General features: G+C 33.2%; 6 protein-coding genes across 10 annotated transcripts; 4 read left to right on the top strand and 2 right to left on the bottom strand.

Annotated features, from left to right (window-relative positions):
- The first annotated feature begins 15 nt into the window (after positions 1-15).
- Positions 16-3416, top strand: LOC126735018 (single-strand selective monofunctional uracil DNA glycosylase). Of its 5 annotated transcripts, XM_050438889.1 has the most exons (5): positions 16-98; positions 152-391; positions 451-740; positions 796-816; positions 3162-3416. In XM_050438889.1, exons 2-5 carry the CDS (start codon positions 349-351, stop codon positions 3414-3416), a joined length of 609 nt encoding a protein of 202 aa, XP_050294846.1. In that variant the 5' UTR covers positions 16-98; positions 152-348. The 5 variants fall into 5 exon arrangements, with proteins under 5 accessions (XP_050294846.1, XP_050294845.1, XP_050294843.1 ...); XM_050438888.1 differs by having other exon boundaries at positions 152-740; XM_050438890.1 differs by lacking the exon at positions 152-391 and having other exon boundaries at positions 44-98.
- Positions 3417-7558, top strand: LOC126735019 (tRNA-specific adenosine deaminase 2). Its single transcript, XM_050438891.1, has one exon. The coding sequence runs from the start codon at positions 3417-3419 to the stop codon at positions 3906-3908; it is 492 nt and encodes a 163-aa protein (XP_050294848.1). The 3' UTR covers positions 3909-7558.
- A 106-nt stretch (positions 7559-7664) lies between these two features.
- Positions 7665-8163, bottom strand: LOC126735022 (uncharacterized). Its single transcript, XM_050438893.1, has 2 exons — positions 8010-8163; positions 7665-7947 (listed from the first exon to the last, which is right to left on the bottom strand). The coding sequence occupies exon 2, from the start codon at positions 7940-7942 to the stop codon at positions 7733-7735; it is 210 nt and encodes a 69-aa protein (XP_050294850.1). The 5' UTR covers positions 7943-7947; positions 8010-8163; the 3' UTR covers positions 7665-7732.
- A 519-nt stretch (positions 8164-8682) lies between these two features.
- Positions 8683-9356, top strand: LOC126735021 (U6 snRNA-associated Sm-like protein LSm5). The gene is made up of 3 exons (XM_050438892.1): positions 8683-8870; positions 8926-9122; positions 9252-9356. Exons 1-3 carry the CDS (start codon positions 8828-8830, stop codon positions 9279-9281), a joined length of 270 nt encoding a protein of 89 aa, XP_050294849.1. The 5' UTR covers positions 8683-8827; the 3' UTR covers positions 9282-9356.
- A 65-nt stretch (positions 9357-9421) lies between these two features.
- On the bottom strand, positions 9422-11527 carry LOC126735017 (zinc finger protein 25-like). The gene is made up of 2 exons (XM_050438885.1): positions 10755-11527; positions 9422-10075 (listed from the first exon to the last, which is right to left on the bottom strand). Exons 1-2 carry the CDS (start codon positions 11409-11411, stop codon positions 9626-9628), a joined length of 1107 nt encoding a protein of 368 aa, XP_050294842.1. The 5' UTR covers positions 11412-11527; the 3' UTR covers positions 9422-9625.
- A 168-nt stretch (positions 11528-11695) lies between these two features.
- On the top strand, positions 11696-17245 carry LOC126735016 (presenilin-1). Its single transcript, XM_050438884.1, has 8 exons — positions 11696-12131; positions 12189-12343; positions 12395-12604; positions 12661-12881; positions 12942-13040; positions 16061-16288; positions 16854-16966; positions 17029-17245. Exons 1-8 carry the CDS (start codon positions 11943-11945, stop codon positions 17182-17184), a joined length of 1371 nt encoding a protein of 456 aa, XP_050294841.1. The 5' UTR covers positions 11696-11942; the 3' UTR covers positions 17185-17245.
- The last annotated feature ends 1908 nt before the right edge of the window (positions 17246-19153 follow it).

Genomic DNA, 19153 nt, shown 5'->3' with positions numbered 1-19153 from the left:
TGACACTAAACCAAACTCAAAACAAACAAACAAAGCATTTGATTGTGTACATGAATTGATGCATTTTTTTCAAAATTTATCACTTATCACAGCAGACAGTAAGTACGAAATTATGTAATAATCCCTATTCTGCAATAAATATGCTTCGAAGCAAACTGTATCCCTCAAACAACCAGACTCAAGAGCAACTTCTGGACCTGTCTTTACAAAACTGCCCCCCAGGTGATGTATCCAAATATTTTCCCAACGTACATCCCTCCAGTCAAATTTCCACTGAGGTGCTTCGCATCCAAGACAACTTAAATTGTGGCCTAAACACCATTAATTTCTATAAAAACCCCATTGAGTATGTGTATAACCCCACTGAATATGCTCGCCTGCCATATGAGATGTATGTTAAAAAATATTGCCAGTCCAAGAAAAGAATATTGTATGTCGGTATGAATCCAGGTCCTTATGGCATGTGCCAGACCGGAGTACCATTCGGTGACATAAATTGGGTGACAAACTGGCTTCAAGTTGAAGCTCCTGTATCAAAACCGCAAAGAGAATGCCCCAATAGACCTGTACAAGGTTTTATGAGCACCAGGAAGGAACAAAGTGGGGACAAGTTTTGGAAGTTGTGGTCGGATGTTTGTATAACTCCAGAGAGATTTTTTAAGGAGAGTTTTGTCTATAATTATTGTCCATTGGCATTTATGGGAGTTAAAGGGGTCAACTTGACCCCTGAAGATATTAAGGTAGATATTAAGGTCTCGTAAAGATTTTTGATTACTTATGTTGTATTATTTTTAGAAAAGCAAGGATTTAGTTTCTGTAAGTATTGTATGTAGGTAAAGTTGCACTGATTTCAATCATCTCATATTGTCATTGGGTGTAATGATGTCTATATACATACATAAAAGTTATTGCAATGGTTATTATAAAACTGGCTTTGGGGGTGGTATTTTTGATAGTCAATATTGAAATACTAACCCCATTTAAACCAACAATTTTAAAATATTATGTTGTAGAATTTGTATTGAATGTGGTGTGTGCCCTTGTTTTCTCTAAAAGTATATTTAATAATTCTTTTATTTCCTTAGTAGAAAATATATATACAAAAATACAGTTCCTTAACTAAAGAAAAGATCAAAATATAAAAATTAAAACTAATGAAAATAATCACATGTTTTGTACAAAACTATCACTGGTACACTTTTTCTCTCTTATTATACTAAACTTAAATAGTCAACAGACTATTGATGGAAAGACCTCAACTATAAAATCTACATCCACAGTTTTTGTCATGACTACATTTACTATTCATTTCACTATAATGATATTTTCTGCTTTGTCTAAGGGTTTCATAAAAATCATTTTGTTACCATGGTTTTTAGAGGTCAAGTTTTTTTCATTGATTCATTCTCAGCATTTTAATTCAAAAACAAAGAAAACATTATTAATATAAAAAAGCACATCTGCATCAAAGAATAAATTCTACTTATTCTAAGTTTCTTTCTTCATTTATTTATTTCCCTTTTGACTTCACTATCTTTTTCCTTCTATATATTATTACACATATTTAAATAGGATTCCTCTGACTTCTTGTTAGGGCTAAATTATACTCCTCACAGTTCACCCTTTAAATTGCGACCTGTAACATTGAATATGATTGAAATGAGTTAACATTGAAATGAGATCAATCTAGAGGCTCTTTTGGAATAAGCATAAAAATAATTGAAACTATAAAAAATTGATACTTTATCCATTGACAAAATTAATCAACCAAACAGTTTCCCCTAAAAAAATTTCCAAATATTTTACACATCAGATCATTGAGGGTTTTTAACTGGGTAAGGACATTGAACCTAGGACCTGACCAAAGCATTTGACTGTTGACTTGTTTATCGTGGTTTCCACATGGATAATGTTCTAACTGATATTACCTTTATGAAAGTTTGCAATATATAAACCAATAAAACTCTCAGGAGGCATTGGTACCCCTGGGTGTACCCCAAGAATCTGTCTTATGCCCAATCTTCTTTCTCATGTAAATGATAAATTTTCAGAGGAGTAGTAACATTATACTGTTTGCTGATGAAGGCCCTGATCAGCCCCTGAAAAGGAGCACATTTCCATACAAATGTTGCCAATTGGCAACAAAGTTGTCTGTTTCCTGGGTGTTCACTTTCATGTTTCTTTGATTTGCCACCAACATGTCTTGGAGATAAATAAAAAGCCTCTTTAAAGTCCCTAATTACTATCATGGTTATTTTCCTTCAAAAATTAATTATACCATTATGGAATGGGGACATTCTGTCCATGCCCACAATATCTTTTACTTACAGAGGAAATGTATCGGAAGTCTGGGATACAGGGTTGATTGCATGTGATGAAAAAATTAAAACCTTTAAAAAAAAACCCTTTTATAAGAAGAATTTGTGAATAGTAATAAGGATAATATCCTGTAACATCTCTTATCTGTCTTAGTTATTATGTTTTAAATGTGTTCCTTTTAATGATAATTGAAAGCATTCTTTTGATAATCAAAATCAAAATAAGCTTTATTATTATGAACAAATATTTATTGTTAACAAAGCAACTTAAATGTATACATAAATAGGAGGAAAATCAAAATCTATATATACATACAAAAACATACACTGTAGACTCTACAAAACATTAAGCATAAAACTCTTCAAGGTTATGGTAGGCCTTTTCTGTCAGATACTTTATGTCTCAAGCATTTGACATGCCTATGTCTAAAGCATTTGAGTGTTACGAGGTCTCTAATGTTGCATGGCAGGTGATTGAATACCTTTATACCTTCATAAAAAGTTTATTTCTGAATAAGAGTGGTTGTTGGAATGGGAGTTGCAGATTGCCCCTCTGTCGTGTCACATACCTAGAGTCCTCTACCATATATTTATAACTTTTACTTGTGACTTGAAAAAATGCTTTGCATATTTCTTACCAATAAACATTTGAATCTGAATTCCCATATCTTCCAAGAGTGTTAGTCTAAAGCCTTTTTCAAGTCATCGAAAATTTTCTAATTTACACCTAATATGTCAACCAATATATTAATTTATAAATAGTCCTTATACTTTATAGTCATTCACATATCCATGCTCCCAAAGTATGTACAATTGAACATAATAGTACAATTTTGATTCCAGGACCGACAAGAATTAGAACGTATATGTGATATGTTCTATCTGGACATTATAAACCTACTTCAGCCCCAAATTATTGTGGCTGTAGGCAGGTACATCGAAAAACGCACTAAATTAGTTCTAAAAGGTGCAAACAGTAACATACAAATCCTCTATCTACCTCATCCAAGCCCAAGACCGAAGGGCAATCAAAACTGGTCCGATAAAGCCATCGAGTTCCTCAGAACCAACAATAATTTGTTACAATATTTCACATAAATGGAGCTAACAAAAAAAGAAGAAGAATTCATGGAGAAGGCCTTTGATTATGCGAAACAGGCCTTAGCGAACCAAGAAGTGCCGGTCGGTTGTATTTTCGTACTTGACAATGATATTCTCGCGGTGGGACGTAATGAAGTGAACGAAACAAAAAACGCAACAAGACACGCGGAAATGGTTTGTATCGATCAAATTGTAGATAAGGGAAATTCGCGAGACATTTTTCGGAAAATTGACGTTTTTGTTACGGTAGAACCGTGTATAATGTGCGCGGCCGCTCTGTACAATTTGAAAGTGCACAGTGTGACTTTCGGGTGTAAAAACGACCGGTTTGGGGGCAGCACGGTGTGTAACGTTGCTGACATTTTAAAACCCGTAACAGTGGTTAAAGGGGGTTATAGGGCAGATGAAGCTATGCAGCTTTTAAAGGAGTTTTATAAGGGGCAGAACCCTAATGCTCCCGAGAGTAAAGTAAAAAAAAAAAAGGAATGATGTTATTTATTTGTTGTTATTGAGAGTTTTATATTATTTAAAGGGGCTGAGATAGGGGTTTCAAAGATTGGGATTACAGAAATCATGAATTTTTTAATTGGTGGAGCAGTTGCTCCTGAATAATGTTTATCACAATTTTTTTAAACTTTTGACTCAGTTCTTTAAGAATCAGAATTTATCTTTTCTTAATGATTTTTGTAATTTAAATCATTTATCTTGGTTTTTAGTATGTAGGGTGAATGCGCCTGTTTTCAACCGTTTAACGGTTTTTTGTCTTTAAAAATTGTGCAGCCCAACCGTCTTGACGAATATGTCAATCAAGTTTTGTTCTTGATGATATAATAGTATTTAGTAATTGCTTTTTTTTTGAAAATAAGTATGACTATGCCCAAAAATTTACAAATAACAGAAAAATACAAAATACGCACTTTTGCCGGTTTTCGAACACCCGGAATCGTTGTCGGCCAAAATTCTACCCGTTTTCGACCAATACGTTCTATTTTCGTCCACATGTCTTACCGTTTTTCGGCCATTGAGTTTTTTTACTTATAAGTTCTTATATTTTATAATAAAACTATTATTTATACCTATTTATTAGAAAAAAAAACGGTTTTGCTTAAATCTGTATAATATATTAATTAGATAATCTGTTTATCAAAAATAGATTTTTCTTATTTAGATGCTTGAAAAGTAATAGCTAATTATTAAGGGCTTTTTAACATTAACCAAGCATCAATATAAAAAATTTACACATTAAAACAGTAACAAAAAATAAATAAATAAAAGCAACAAATTATACCTTAAAATGTGGCAGGAACTAAAATTGTTATTCCATGAATTTTTGGTAAAAAAGGAACAAAAAAAATGAAGCTATAAAAGAGTGCAAGCAGAGAAACTAAGAGCAACAAAAACAAATATAATCTTTTGATGCTGCTTCAATGTACGTCATTCCAATAAACTCTGTGCCTCGCAAGTGAAACCAATTTGTGCACTTATCACATCTAATGTTCTTTTCCTCGTCTATTTCTGTGTCGCTTACAAAATCTTCATTACAAGTAATACATTTTGTTTTTTCCTTCCTTTCAGCCCCTTCGTGAGTGCTGTCTTGAACATTGTCTGCCTTTTTAACATTTCTTTTATTGTATCTTTGTCTGGCGGTCGTTCTAACATTGATTTTCTTTTTTTCTGTTATTCGAAGTTTTTGGGCAGACATTCTATTCTGTTTTCTTTTTTCAATTTCCTCTGCCTTTCACTATCATTTTCCTCGTAATGTCTTCTCCATGCTACAGACGAAATAGCGCTTGGTAATTTTTCATTGCTGCTGACTTTCTTTTTATATGTCACAGGTTCTGGATACATCAAATGACGAAGAAACGAGCCTTGATTTGATCATGAGATTGGTTAGTTTCTAAAAGGGATTCTCGTATTAATTCTTCACTAGATTGGTGTTGCAAAACTGTTTCCTTTTCAGCGTGGACGTTGGTACTGTTTCCGGTGTTACCTCCCGGGACTCTACGTTTAAGTCAGTATCTAATACAAAAGTATATTAAATAACAATAAGAATAGTAATAGTAGCAAGCTTTTTACAAACCTGTTTTATTTTCATCATACAAAGTTGATGATGACGTTTCAGTTAAAGTCTCCCCTGATTCTTCTACGTTGAGCTCGGTATTTGTGTTCGTTTCATTATGAGAACATGATGTTTCAGGTGTAATCTCCCAAGCTTCTACGTTAAGCTTAGTATCTAATAAGACAGAAAAAAGAATATAACGTAATAATACAAAACGTAAGTAGCTTTTCACAAACCTGTGTCCTTCTCATTATGATAGGAAGTTGATGAAAGTATCTCAGGTATCACCTGCTGATGAGACTCTATGTTGAACTCTGTATCTGTTTCCTCATCAGAAGTTTTTTGAGGCATGATATCCCTGGGTTTGATGTATAGAACTCTTTATCTTTATCGTTTATGGGCATACAGATAATATTCTGTACAGGAATGATGTCAATATTATCCATGTTAACATATGTTCCAGTTATATTATCTGGAACGACGTCTGTAATGTGAGGAAGAGGGTCTTGTAATGTTTGTTGGTGAGTCACAACAATGTCATTCGACAGGGTCACATCTGTAGAAGGAATACTTAGCTCCAGAATTTTAATCTCTTCCATAATTACATCAACGTTAATACCGTAACTAACTAATTTTTCGCGAATTGCTTCCAAAACCTGTTTGGAACCTTTAATATTGTCGGAAGATAGTGATGGTTCTACTAAATCCTGCGTAGTTCTATCAGTATTGTGATTCTCCAAAGTGTTTCTTACACACTTCGTGTAATCAACATTGTTCGGGTTTAACGGAAAAAGGCCACACTTGCGGAAACAATTGATGATATACTGGGTCATATTAATATTATTAAGACATTCCTGAAACACTTGGCAGAAATTTAATTTTGTTATTGAAGAATTAATTTTTCCGGTCGATTTTGCCACTTTCTGACCGTAGGTTTCCACTCTGTCTTCATGGGCTTAAAGACGCTGACATCTGCGGGTTGCAAGATGTGTGTGGTATTGGGTGGAAGCCCATAAAGTATGATGTCATTTTGCTCACAGAATTCACTGAGAGCCATGGTCATATGGGATCGGTGACCATCTATAAAAAGGATGATAGGCTTTTTTATCTCATTTTCTAATAACCATTTGGAAAAGTCGTTTGCTATGTACTCATAGAACACGTCCTATTTCATCCATCCTGAATCGGATCGACCCAATACCCAGTTTTTTGGCATAGTTTCTACTAACTGCCTGGGTGGCCTTAGGTAAGGGAATACTATTAAAGGCGGACAAAGATTCCCGATTGCACTGAAAACGATTAGTACCGAAAGGTTTTCTTTTTCTTGTCCTTTTTTAATTTGGTAGAGATTTTTCCAGCCTCTTGGTGCCAAGACTTTGCCGGTCTCGGGGCACATAGAAAAACCCGATTCGTCGCCGTTAAAAACACGTCAAATATTTCTAAATAATTATGATCATTAAAAAAATGCATTAGTTCTCTAAACCACAACCTTATGGATTCCTCAGTAATTACAGCTCTTGCTTTGTTTATTGATTCGGCTTCCCGCAATGAAATTTCTGGGTAACGCCTTAAAAAATTAGCATACATCGTTGTTTTTTCCAATCCTTAATAATGCATTCGACGGTAGCCATAAGATCAGATTTTTTTATGGGAAAATTACATTTTGCCATAGTTAAAATCCATTCAACAATTTTTTTTTCTACTGCGATAGATAGAAGTGGTTCCGGTCCAGTTTTTCTGGAAATTTTTCCTTTAAGATGATCTTGAATTGTACTTCTAGGAACTTCATATCGTCTACTTGCTTCCCTAACTCTTAAAAATATAATATAGGGCTGGGATGCTTAGTCGAAAACTAGTTTGTCAATATTATCATACCTAATATCTGAAATTAGCCTTATTTGTTGCAAATTTATTGATAAATGGCCGAAAAATGGTTGTGGCCGGCTAACCGGCACAATCACCCTATGTGTAACTGTATACACAAAATCAGGTTACTACAACACGCACTAATTTAATAAATTTTTTCCCTCATATTTTATGTTTAATGAAAGTGTTATTTTATTAAAAATTTTCACCTAAATTATTGTTTTATTCGAACTTTATTTATAGAATAATTGTATAACATACCTACCTTGAGAATATAATAATTATACAATGCCCCTTGAAAGGGTAAGAAAACACCCTGAATCTCTTAACCTACAACTTTATTTTTAATTTATCCAACTACATGACACTTAAGCCTACAAGACAATTCTTATGCTTGTCCCTTGTAGTTTTTGATGTTAACAAGGACCCAAGCGGGTATAAAAAGGCATCCAACAGAGATGGCGAGTCCGTGCATCAGTTTTTCTGCAGGGCTGATTTTTACCCTCGGGGGGGCCGTGACGATCGACATATTTCTGGTTTGCTGCACCACCTTTTGGGCGGCACGGGGGGCCAATCTACAAGCTTGGGTCGCGAACATTGTTGCTAAAAGATGATGAGTTTTTTGGGTGAATATTGTTTTTTAGGCTCTTGAGGGTAAAACTTACAGTTCGGTTAAAATAAAAAACGGGATTTCGTTATATAATCACTGAAATTTGGTAAAGGTTTCTGAGAATTTTTTTTTTGGTTTTTGACAGCGTTGACTTTGACGTAAGGCCGGGTGTGAACTGTCAAACGGCAATAGGGAGCTAAAGTAATAAGTTTACGATATATGGTTTTTTTTTTCGCGTAATTCTTACCGTTTAATTATTTAAGGTGTAATTCTACAATTAAGCAGTTCTTGTCAAAATCATATTATATTATTCGTTTTTTTTTGTTATAATGGTTTATTTTAGTATAAAACCTAATTTACTACAATGTTATCAGATTGTATAGATGTTATCATACATATTATTCCTTAAATATTATATATTATAATTTGTCAAACATGACGGTTTACATATTTATAAATTAGAATGAATCAGACTATTGATAAATTTGTTTTTATTGGACTTTCAATAAGTGCATCCATTTACTTAAGCATTATAAAATATCGTTAAGTATGGCAACATCGCAGAAAATTAAAATAAAAATTCCAGTAAGAAAAAGAACTAATTTTGTGAAATCTACAGGAAAACCCCTACTTGGGTACTTACACTGCTTTAGAATTATTATTATCACGTCACCAAAGACATCATTCGTGTCTGTAGGTTTACGTACGTAAATGCTTTACCTCTCTAGTTTCAGAACTGTCATTATGACATTTGACACATCTGTCATTTTGACAAATTCAAAAACATTCCGTAAAACCTAACCAAACAAATTAGTTTTAGGTTTTCAGAATAAAATTATTAGATTTCTAAAAAATCACAACTAAACAGCCAAAATGAGTACGATGCCCGTGAGTTCCTCCACATTACTTCCTTTAGGTATGATTTCCCGCTCAATAGATATTTTAATAATTAATGTTTACTAAATGTGTAGAGTTGGTGGACAAATGTATTGGCTCCAGAATACACATAATCATGAAAAACGATAAAGAAATGGTAGGGACGCTACTAGGGTTCGACGATTTCGTTAACATGCTCTTGGAGGATGTCACTGAATATGAAACAACCCCTGAGGGCAGAAGAATTACCAAACTTGACCAGATTTTATTGAATGGAAACAATATAACTATGGTAAGCAATCTTGGCTTATAGGCAATTACCGTTGAGTTTATGGGGTATTTACAGACAAAATGTCTCTTATTAAAATAGAAAAACTTTATTTTAGATTTTGTGTGTTTAGGTTTTTATTTTTGTTTTTAGCTTGTCCCTGGAGGAGATATGCCAGAATGAGTGATATACAGCATATATTACATTTTTGTAACATTAAAATAAGGAAAACATTCAAATAAAGGATATGTTGTGTAAGCATCTTTAAATTCAAGCCCCACCATCAATTAGTTAAGAAAAAACACTCAATCAAACAACTATGGTTATTCTTTTGAAAATTTTATTTTCTGTTAAAAATGGACCATCTTAAAACTTGTGAATTTTAATAAAATGGCCTGCTTGGTCTGCTAACTTTTAAAGCATAATATACAAAAAAAAACAATTAGTAACAAAAAACAACATCACTCTACTTAACCTAAGAAAATGTACAATATTTATAATTAATTAAATTCACCATCAGTGGCAAATTACCTCTTCTTCTTTTTAACAGCTTTTTTTACTAAGTTTGGACTCGGGTTTGCCCCCTCGCACTCCCTAAGACCTCCACAATCGTCAAACTGAACCACACTGTCTTTTTTCTTTCTCCTTTTCACATTAACATTTACCGGTTGATCTTTTTTGACCACATTTCCAGGAGCCACTTTATTTTTCGGATGGTCCCTCACCAAATGCACACTGAGTTCACAAATTTGTGAAAATGCCTGGTTGCATTTCGAACAGGCATAGGGGTACATTGGGTTTACATCATCGGTCAGTACAATTTTGTGAGTTTTGTGATGTTCGGTCAGTTCTGAGATTGCCGAGAATCTTTTAAAACAAACTATACACAAGATCATTTCGTGATAGGTTTGGTAATGGGTGGAGAGGTCTTGGAGTTGCTTGAACCACTGTTCACAGAGATCACAGCTGATGATAACCTAGTGTTTAAGAATTCAAATCAAAAACTGCTTTATTGTATAAGAAATTAACATATTCTCAATAATAAAGCATTGTATAATAGGTACAATAATAACTATTAAGTGAGTGATAAACAAATATTTTTCATGGCCAATTTTAATAGATCATATTTTTGAAAATGCACCATTACAGGATTAGGTTATTTGATAGTTCACTGAGGGTCACAAGTTTCATTAAAGTAAGTTCAAATTCGAGAATACCTTAAAGTAAGATTGGCTAATGATCCATACTTTTCCAAATTTACCCACATGCTTTATATTAGTTTTTTAAAGTAAGAAAACTTAAATAATGAAGTAGGGTCCTTTTAACTACATTTTCAATGAAGCTGATCTTGTTTTATTAAAAAAATATAATCAGTGTTTCAGGAATTATTTTTATGCTCTCTGAAAAATATCCATATAAAAAATGTGGGAAAATTTAATCGAAATTTCATCTTCTATTGAAAATAATTTTAAATTTGACCCCAGTGTTTTGAATATAGTCACATGGAAGAGTCAACCGAGTACTGACTAAAAAATTAATTGAAAACGCTGTTTTTTTATTTGAAATAAACAGTATTTCCAGTATGTCTAATAGATGGAATAATAAATATCTAAGCTGGAAGGAACTAAATAATAGATATATTATACTAAATCTTACCTCAAACTTTTGATGGAATGTCTTACAATGATTGGACAAAAATAGAGCATTATCAAAAGACATATCGCACACCTCACAAGTGACAAAATGAATTTTCCTATGGTCAAACATCTCCTGGCGACTTTCACACACTAAATTACATTTATGGCATATTTCTGTGTAATTTCTCATATATGTCATCTGATTGCACTTGTATTGAATCAAACCCAAGTTCAAATGGATGCTCTCATAGTGTGATTTGAGGCAGAATATGCATCCGGTTACTCTTCCACACAATTTACAGGGAAACATATTTATTAAATTATCAGACTCTGGTTGGCAACAAAAGACCAGAGCATCATTCGGAAGGCCCTCTAATATAGAGGTTTCAGAAGGTTCCTGCTTAACTACATAATACTCCCCATCAGTCCCTTCTATGTGTACAGAAGAGTATTCTCCAGAATGTTCTCCTTCATAAAGAGTCTCACATAGAGCAACGGTATCTGTAGGGCTACTTTCTATGTTTTCTTCGCTAATAGTGATTAGAGTACTATGGTCTTCAAGAGCTGTATCTTCTGTCTGGGTCTTGCCATCAGTTTGGGTGTACAGGGAGGCATTGTGCAACTCTTGGAGTTCTGTGGCGTTTTCCATGACCGCAGACAGATCCGTATTACTCATTATCTCGATAATTTGTCGAATAAGACTAGAAATTTCATAGGAAATATGGGGTCCAGATTAATAAACATAAAAAGCTGATTTGTTTACTTTCTACAAATAGCTGTCATCTGTCATTATTATAATATGTGTCAAATATATTTAAAAAAATATATTTGCGATGTTGCCAAAAGTCGTCAAGTAACCAATCACAAGAGCAAATTGGACGTCGGAGATCCGACAACACTACAAAAAAAGGATACTTTTGACATATGTCAGATTATATTTTGACATTTAACTGTCAATGTCAAAATAATTTGTTTTGATCCTAGAACAATAATGCCAGTGAAGTGACTAATAAAATTCAACCAAATGTTTTAAAAAGAGTCAAAAATCCCGAAATTATTTTCAGCCTTTGATTAACAACACACTATGGCATACTGACGCTAGCAAAAGAACGCTCGATACCAAACCAAATCTTATGTAATTACTACAGGCATTGAATCTTGAAAGCTTCATCCCCCACAGTGTTTTCCTCTTTGTAATTGGGGATTTATGTCTAGCAGTGAAAGTGAAGATTTAGATAACGTTTCGGAAACCACCAGGCTAATGGACGGTCATGTCGCAACCAACAGCAGCAATGCTACCCTGGAGGTTAGGAGTGAAATACCCACCACTAAAAGGAAAAATAAGGATCCAAACCCGAGAGATGGTGGTGGCCAGTCGTCTAGTGCTGATAGACAAGTAAGACATTCCAATTTTTGTATGCATAATATTCTATTTAAAGTTATTTCGTGACAGAGAGAAGACCCTAATTTAGGCATAAATGATGATGAAGAATTAAAATATGGGGCAACGCATGTCATAAAACTCTTTGCCCCTGTCTCCCTTTGTATGGTAGTAGTTGTGGCCACAATAAGTTCTGTAAACTTTTACTCAGTAAAGGACATGTATTTGTAAGTTTGTATTACCATTATAGACAATAGCAAAATGTTTGTATATTTCAGTGTATATACACCTTTTCATGAAGAGAGCCCTAACAAAAGTACCAAGGCCTGGAATGCTATTGCAAACTCTTTAATTTTAATGGCGGTAATTGTTGGAATGACCATTTTACTTATTGTCCTATACAAATACAAATGCTACAGGATTATACACGGTTGGCTCATTCTTTCTTCTGTAATGTTGCTCTCCATTTTCAGTTATTTATATTTAGAGTAAGTATGTTATTGACCCTTCAGGCAATTTATATTATTATGTTATTTGATCTTAGAGAGGTATTGAGGGCATACAACATACCAGTTGACTACCCAACTGCTTTTATTATAATGTGGAATTTTGGTATTATGGGAATGATCTGCATACATTGGCAAGGGCCATTAATTTTACAACAGGCTTATTTGATTTTCGTTGCCGCACTAATGGCTTTAGTATTTATAAAATATTTACCTGAATGGACTACTTGGGCAGTGTTGGCAGTCATCTCAGTTTGGGGTAAGTCTTAGTTAGTATTTTGCACAGATGCATGGATTAATGTTTTGATTTTTTTTTTAGACTTAATTGCTGTACTAACACCTAAAGGTCCTCTTAGGATTTTAGTCGAGACTGCACAGGAAAGAAATGAGCAAATTTTTCCGGCTTTAATATATTCATGTAAGTGGTCCAAACCTTAATAAATTTTATTGAATAACTTAATTTATTTTAAGAATCTTAAGTATGTCATTTATAAAGCTCTAGAAATTAAAGATTCCTTATATATTTACTATCGTTCACTTGTTACATAATTTGTCTCACAGCATATAAAAAACACAAATTCCTTGGTAGCACCTAGGAATTTGTGTAGTTATAATAGAATAGTTGTCAAATTTGTCCACATAGTACAGGTATATTATTTATGAATTAGTAGTTCTTCCAAGCTACAGTTATGGTCATATAAATAGCACACTTTTCTAAATTGCAATAAAAAATATTAAATACCATTTTCTATTTTTTTTATAATATATTTTGCTTAGATGTTCTACAAAGAGTTGTATTTAATTAAAATTAAAAGAGTATTTTAAATATATAAGAAACATAACAAAAAAACTAAAGAAATGCTGGCCATTTAAATAGCACACTTAAAAAATATTTACTTTCATCAAAACCAATTTAATATTTTGTTGGGTATCCTTTATTTTTTATAACTTCACTTAATCGCTTGGGTATTGACTCCACCAATTCTGCACACACGCTTGCCGGAATACTGTTCCAAGCCTCTTGGAAGTTTTGCCATAGTTCATCCAGATTTGAGGGATTTAATACCTTAATTTTGGTTTTAACGTGATCCCACAAATTTTCCAGAGGGTTCAGGTCTGGGCTTTGTGGCGGCCATTCCAAAACATCTACCACATTTTTAGTAAACCATCGTTTTATTGATTTTGCAGAATGTTTTGGATCATTATCGTGCATGAACTTACATGTAATTGGCATAAAATGCTCCATGTATGGTTCCATAACATTCTGCAAAATCTCCCTATACTTGTATTGGTCCATTATTCCCTCTATACGATGAATAGGTCCAACACCATGCCATGACATTGCTCCCCATATCATAATTGATCCTCCTCCATGCTTAACAGTTTTAATTGTGTACCTAGTGTTTAAAGCACGATTGGGAGGACGTCTAACATAGCATTTTCCATCATTTCCAAATCTATTAATCTTGGTTTCATCGCTCCATAATATGGTTTTCCAAAAATTAATGTCCTTATTTATATGTTGTTTAGCAAATGCCAATCTTTTTTTAATATTTCTTTTTGAAACAAGTGGTTTTTTCCTAGCTACACAACCTTTGAGATCTTTTTCACATAATCTTCTTCTTATTGTTCTTGCAGAAATATTGACGCCATATTGGTCTGCTATTTCACGTTTTATTTGGGCGGAACTTAAAAATGGATTATCCTTGCTTATTCTAATAATAATTTTATCCATGTTATACGTGGTTTTTCGAGGCCTTGTTAATCTTTTCTTGTTCATTGTGCTTTGAGTGGTCTCATAGAGAGCCAGAGCATTATAAACCATTTTCCTAGAGCAATTTAAATCTTTTGCTATAGCAGAAATAGAAAAGCCTTGATTTTTCTTTTCTATAATAAGAGCTCTCCTCTCTGGTCCACAATGTTTCTTTCTACCCACTAAAAACAAAACTACTCTTGACAATATTCAAAAATTTAAAAGTTAAAATAATACTTACTAATTAACACTCGATATATTTAATAAGAATGAAAGGTGTGCTATTTATGTGTCCAGCCTTAAAACGTTAATATTGGAATGAAATTCTGTATGTGCATATATTTTTAAAATAAACATAAAGTCTTGCATATTAGGAGGAGATTAACTGCTTAAATATTTTCTTATCAGTCAGGAATTTGTTTTTTGTAAGTAATATATGAAAAGGCTAAGTGTGCTATTTATGTGACCACAACTGTAAGAAATAAATTTAAAATTTATGTTTCGACTTAGTAATATTTCAATTAATTTATCTGCTCTACCAGGTGTGTTATGCATAGGATTGGCATATGTTAATTTAGTTTGATTTTTGTGGATATACACACAGAAACTGTATCAATCTTACATTTTGAATTTATTCGGAAAAAAAGTAAGTTGCATAGTTCTCTTCTAGGCTTATTATACTTTCCTTTTAGAATAGATTTTGGATTATGTTACGCTTTTTTAAATAAATGTAATACAACCCACCATAATGGATCACAGCTTCTATCAGCATTTTATAAATGATCTGTAATAGTTTTTTAATTAAATATATCTCTTTAAAGAAAAAGTGTATGTAGCAGATGCCTGATCTTATTTGTTACATAATCAATATGTGGGCCCTATTTTAGATATTTATCAATTTTTATCCCAAGGTATTTGGATTGTGAAACTTCATTAATCTGGTCACTATTATTACGCACTAGTACATAAAAAGACTTTTTTAGGCACTAGTGCATAAAAAGTGCAATTTTACACACCCTGGGAAGTATGTAAAGTGAGTACTTCACGCACGGTAATAGAAAATAGTTATTTATGTAACAAGTGTGTGCAATGATCTTTTTTTAATGAATAGGAAACTTTTTTTCCTTTGTTAGGCAATAGTGCGTAAAAAGCCAAACTTTATATAAACCCTGGGAAGTGTATAAAGTGAGTACTAAAAAAATGTGAGTAGTGGAAAAAATGATTTTTTCCACAAGTGTTCTTACTTTCTTAGATCTACTCAAATCCCGTTATAACCCGGTGTGATCCTTTTTTTATGAATGGCAAATTTGTAGCATTGACCGTAGACGAATGAAGAAAGTTGGTGCTAATATTACTATTTTTAGAATCAATTATTAGAAATTATTAGATTAGGTTTCTACCTTCATGGATTTCAGTTCCTCAATGTCCTTTTTCATAGCACCAGATATGGTAGTCTTGCCAACAGTCATCACATATCAAAAGTAAAAGCCATTTTTTGCAGAGGCATGAATTTTACTTCCTATGCAGTCATCTTTTACCTAAAACTCCCAGACAAGAGTCACACTTATAGAACTGATCATAATCAATCTCCTTTTACATTTAGGGCAAAATATCTCATTCCCCTCCATAATTGTAGGATTTTTTAGTTAGGATAGATACAGGTGTGTATACTTATACCATTTTAGCTACATATATGTATGCTTATACCGCAATGGCAACTGAGGGAGACAACGAGAGACCCAGCGAAAGACCGTCAAGGTCCAATAGTGAGGATCACGGTTTCACCCAGGAATGGGTGAACAACCACGCGGGTCGAGCCGCACAGAGACAATTAGCCGTTCATGAGAATAGCAGCGGACAGGTGCGCACTCAAGTTCTCGAACAGCAACCGCATTCCCACGAAGAAGAAGAAAGTAAGTTTTTAATTCAAGTTAAAGTATATTTTTAACATTCCATTGCAATACAATAGAGTCGTCACATACTCTCTTTTTATATTATTTCAAAAAACTTACTTTATTTAGATCTGGAAAAAGATCATGATTTCGGCCTGTAGTGATGTTATATTATTCTTGACAGATCCAGGATTAGAACTAATATTCGCCATATTGCTACGATAATGTTGATTTATTTACATAATACCAGGTTCTCCGTAAGGAGGACGACCGGATTTTATTGGGTCAATAATACCCTGAAATATTGAATTATTTTAAAAGTGTAACTAGATACATTCATCTAGAAACTGTAGGACTCAATTAATCAATAGCATATATTGGTCAATTATTGTCATAAAAGTAAATTTGATGACAGAGCTGTAAAATGACATGATACAGTAATGAAATTAGTTTTCTCAGTATTGAGAGTTCTGAATTTTTAGAATTTTCTATTTATCGTTATATTTAATTGTTATATACTATATAACAATTTAAAAATCATTAACATTCATTATTAAATAATTAAAAAAAAAAATACTTTTCTTAGGAGGTGTCAAACTTGGCTTGGGTGACTTCATATTTTACAGTGTACTCGTTGGAAAAGCCTCGTCTTACGGTGACTGGAATACCACTATAGCTTGCTTCGTTGCCATCCTGATTGTAAGCTCATCATCAGTATATTCATGTTTCTTTAATAAATTAAATAAAATCACACATTTTAGGGTCTTTGTTTGACACTTCTACTGTTGGCGATATTTAGGAAAGCCCTGCCCGCCTTACCGATATCGATCACTTTTGGCCTCATATTTTACTTCGCCACCAAAGAGATCGTCAGTCCGTTCGCCGACAGTTTAGCAAGCGAACAAGTATTTATTTAAGTTTAATTAATGATTTTAGGTTAGGGTTTTATTTAAAGCAGTAATAAACTTATGATGTAGCTCCGATGTGTTTCAATTTATATACATAATACTACCAGAGGAATGGGTTTTAGTGGGTCGGGACATGGCCAACTCCAACCCCACACTACCCTGGACGTTTGACAGGAATCACCTCTATCTAACGTCCAGGGTGTCTGTTTGCAGATTTCCTAAGCCTCTTAAAAAAAAAAAAAAAAAAAAAAAAAAAACAGGTCAAAGAAGACTATAATAAATTAATGTTTATTATAGGGCAACTCTTGAAGAAATGAAGGAATTTTACTATTAAGTAGAAGAAATTGCTGTTGTTAGTTAAGATTGTATAAATTTATTAATTTTAGTCTAATGACCACCTATTTATAAAAAACTGTAATGATATCATCCTAATTTATGTAATACTATACAGATGTTAAACATTTACGTAAAACATTTTTCCAATATATCATACCGCACTGATATAATTATGTATAGAAAATATCATAAATAATTTTAAGAAATTAAAGGCAGACATATTGTTACCGATTGTATAAAAAAATTAATTTCATGAAATGAAAAACTTAACATCAGATGATTTTTTATTTCTTAAATTTTAAAGGTTTGGTTACTTAAAAAGTTATAAGTACAATTTTGGGGGGTTCAAAAAAAAAGGTTTTACTTGGGTGCATTTTACTTCTAGATCGGACTTTTTTTCTTTAAAGCGGGTTTAGTTTATTGCTGTATAATTTGTCTTATTTTTTCTTTAATTGCTGTTTTGGATATTGTCGGGGGTGGTTGGTATTGAGGATTGTCAAAGTGATTTTCTTAATTATCCTCCTTATAGGGCTGCCAAGCTTTTGGTATGTTTATTAATTAAGGTGTTTCAGTTTTTGCTCCGGAACTACTTTAGCTACCGCAACCAATTTTGGGAGGTAAATTATTGTTAGTACGTTTATTCTTTTGAACCTACTAAATAAAAAAAAAACTTGCCAGGGGCTTCAAAATCAGGGGGGTATTTGGTAAATTTAGGCCCATTTCTTTAACAATTTAATTTCTGCCAGTTTGGGCATTAGATTATGATGTTCCTATGCTTTTTACATAAAAAAGGTGCTCTTAGTAAAAGTCGGTAAATTTCACCGTTTTTGTGGAAATTGACTAAAACCAAACTAAGATACAGCACCTGAATTAATTATTTTAATAATAATAATAACGCTAATTCATTGCCCCTGTCAGGATTTTTTAAATTTGTCACTGTCAGTATTTTTTACATGATATTAATTCCGTTTTTATTACGGTTAAGTAATGGAAGATTACACTTTTGCGGAATACGCCGATATGCTTTTAATTTATGGGGAAGTTCGATGTACTTAATGGTAGAGCTGCTTCTCGACTATATGAAGAGCGGTTTCCCGAAAGGCGAATCCCAGCTCACACACTTTTTGAAAGGGTCAATCAATGGCTCAGGGAGACTGGCTCCGTTAAAATAAAACGCCAAGATAATGGCGCGCAAAGGAACATCCGAATCCCGGATTTGAGGAAGAAGTGCTTCAGCGATTTGAAGATAACCCATCAGTAAGTATACTCGAGCAGTAGCTGATGCGATGCATGTAAATCATGTTAGGGTATGGAACGTTGTTAATGCTTCTTCGGCCCTACCACCTGCAAAAGGTGCAATCATTAGGACCCAATGATTTTATGCGCCACGTGAATTTTTGCCAGTGGTTTCTTGACTTGTGTACAGAAGAATCTAAATTTCCAAAATATGTCCTTTTTACTGACGAGGCTTTATTTACAAAAGAATGCGTTTTTAATTCTAAGAATAATCATGTGTGGAGTGAGGAAAACCCTTATGGTATTCATTTTAGGAGCTATCAACATAAGTGTTCGGTCAATATGTGGGCCGCCATTGTTGGAGAATGCTTAATTGGTCCAATTATGTTGCCTCCTCATTTAACGA

This window comes from Anthonomus grandis, chromosome 4, assembly GCF_022605725.1.
Source record: "Anthonomus grandis grandis chromosome 4, icAntGran1.3, whole genome shotgun sequence".
Lineage (NCBI taxonomy): Eukaryota > Metazoa > Arthropoda > Insecta > Coleoptera > Curculionidae > Anthonomus > Anthonomus grandis.
The sequence above is the reverse complement of the archived record's forward strand: the minus strand, read 5'-3'. Positions and strand labels throughout refer to the sequence as shown.